At 61.0% G+C, this 472-nt stretch overlaps 1 protein-coding gene across 2 annotated transcripts in view; it reads left to right on the forward strand.

The window, feature by feature from the left end:
- The first annotated feature begins 352 nt into the window (after positions 1-352).
- Positions 353-472, forward strand: part of Npas2 (neuronal PAS domain protein 2) — a 145,086-nt gene continuing 144,966 nt past the window's right edge. For both annotated transcript variants that reach the window (XM_010637129.3, XM_010637130.3), the window contains exon 1: positions 353-387. In XM_010637129.3, the coding sequence (XP_010635431.1) occupies positions 368-387 (20 nt within the window). In that variant the 5' untranslated portion in view covers positions 353-367. The remainder of the gene's footprint in view (positions 388-472) is intronic.

The following is a 472-nucleotide window of genomic DNA, read 5'->3' on the forward strand; positions in this document are numbered from 1 at the left end:
GGTGTCAGCCAACGGGTGACCTTCGTGGGTGGGGCCGGGGACGTCTCCACTCTGTGATGTCTACCCGCTGCCACTCCGCTGGAGCCGGGGTAGAAGGGCCTGCGTGTTTGAAGGACCCCAGCCTCTGTGGGGGCACAGTCTTCCCTTTTCTTCACCTGCCTGGATCTTGCCTGGGTCTCTGAGTCCCGCCGAGCATCACACAGCAGCTGCCGGCTCCTGGGACCATGGACGCGCATCTGTCTGCGCTCACGATCGCAGGCGCTTGCTAAAACCTCCCTGTTTTCTCGCGCGCGCCAGTCTTCAGCTTCTCTTTTTCTTGGATTTTCGCCTGTCTCCTCCCACAGAGGGGGAAAAAAAAAGGTCACGTATGTTTGGAAAAATATGTAGGTCAGTGGAACATTTCCTGCACTGGTGCAAGGGAGAGGAGGGCGGCGGGGGAGGGGCGGGAAGGCGAGCCCAGCTCCGCGCGCGC

The sequence above is a fragment of the Fukomys damarensis genome, unplaced genomic scaffold, assembly GCF_012274545.1.
Source record: "Fukomys damarensis isolate Sample0158 unplaced genomic scaffold, DMR_v1.0_HiC HiC_scaffold_9, whole genome shotgun sequence".
Lineage (NCBI taxonomy): Eukaryota > Metazoa > Chordata > Mammalia > Rodentia > Bathyergidae > Fukomys > Fukomys damarensis.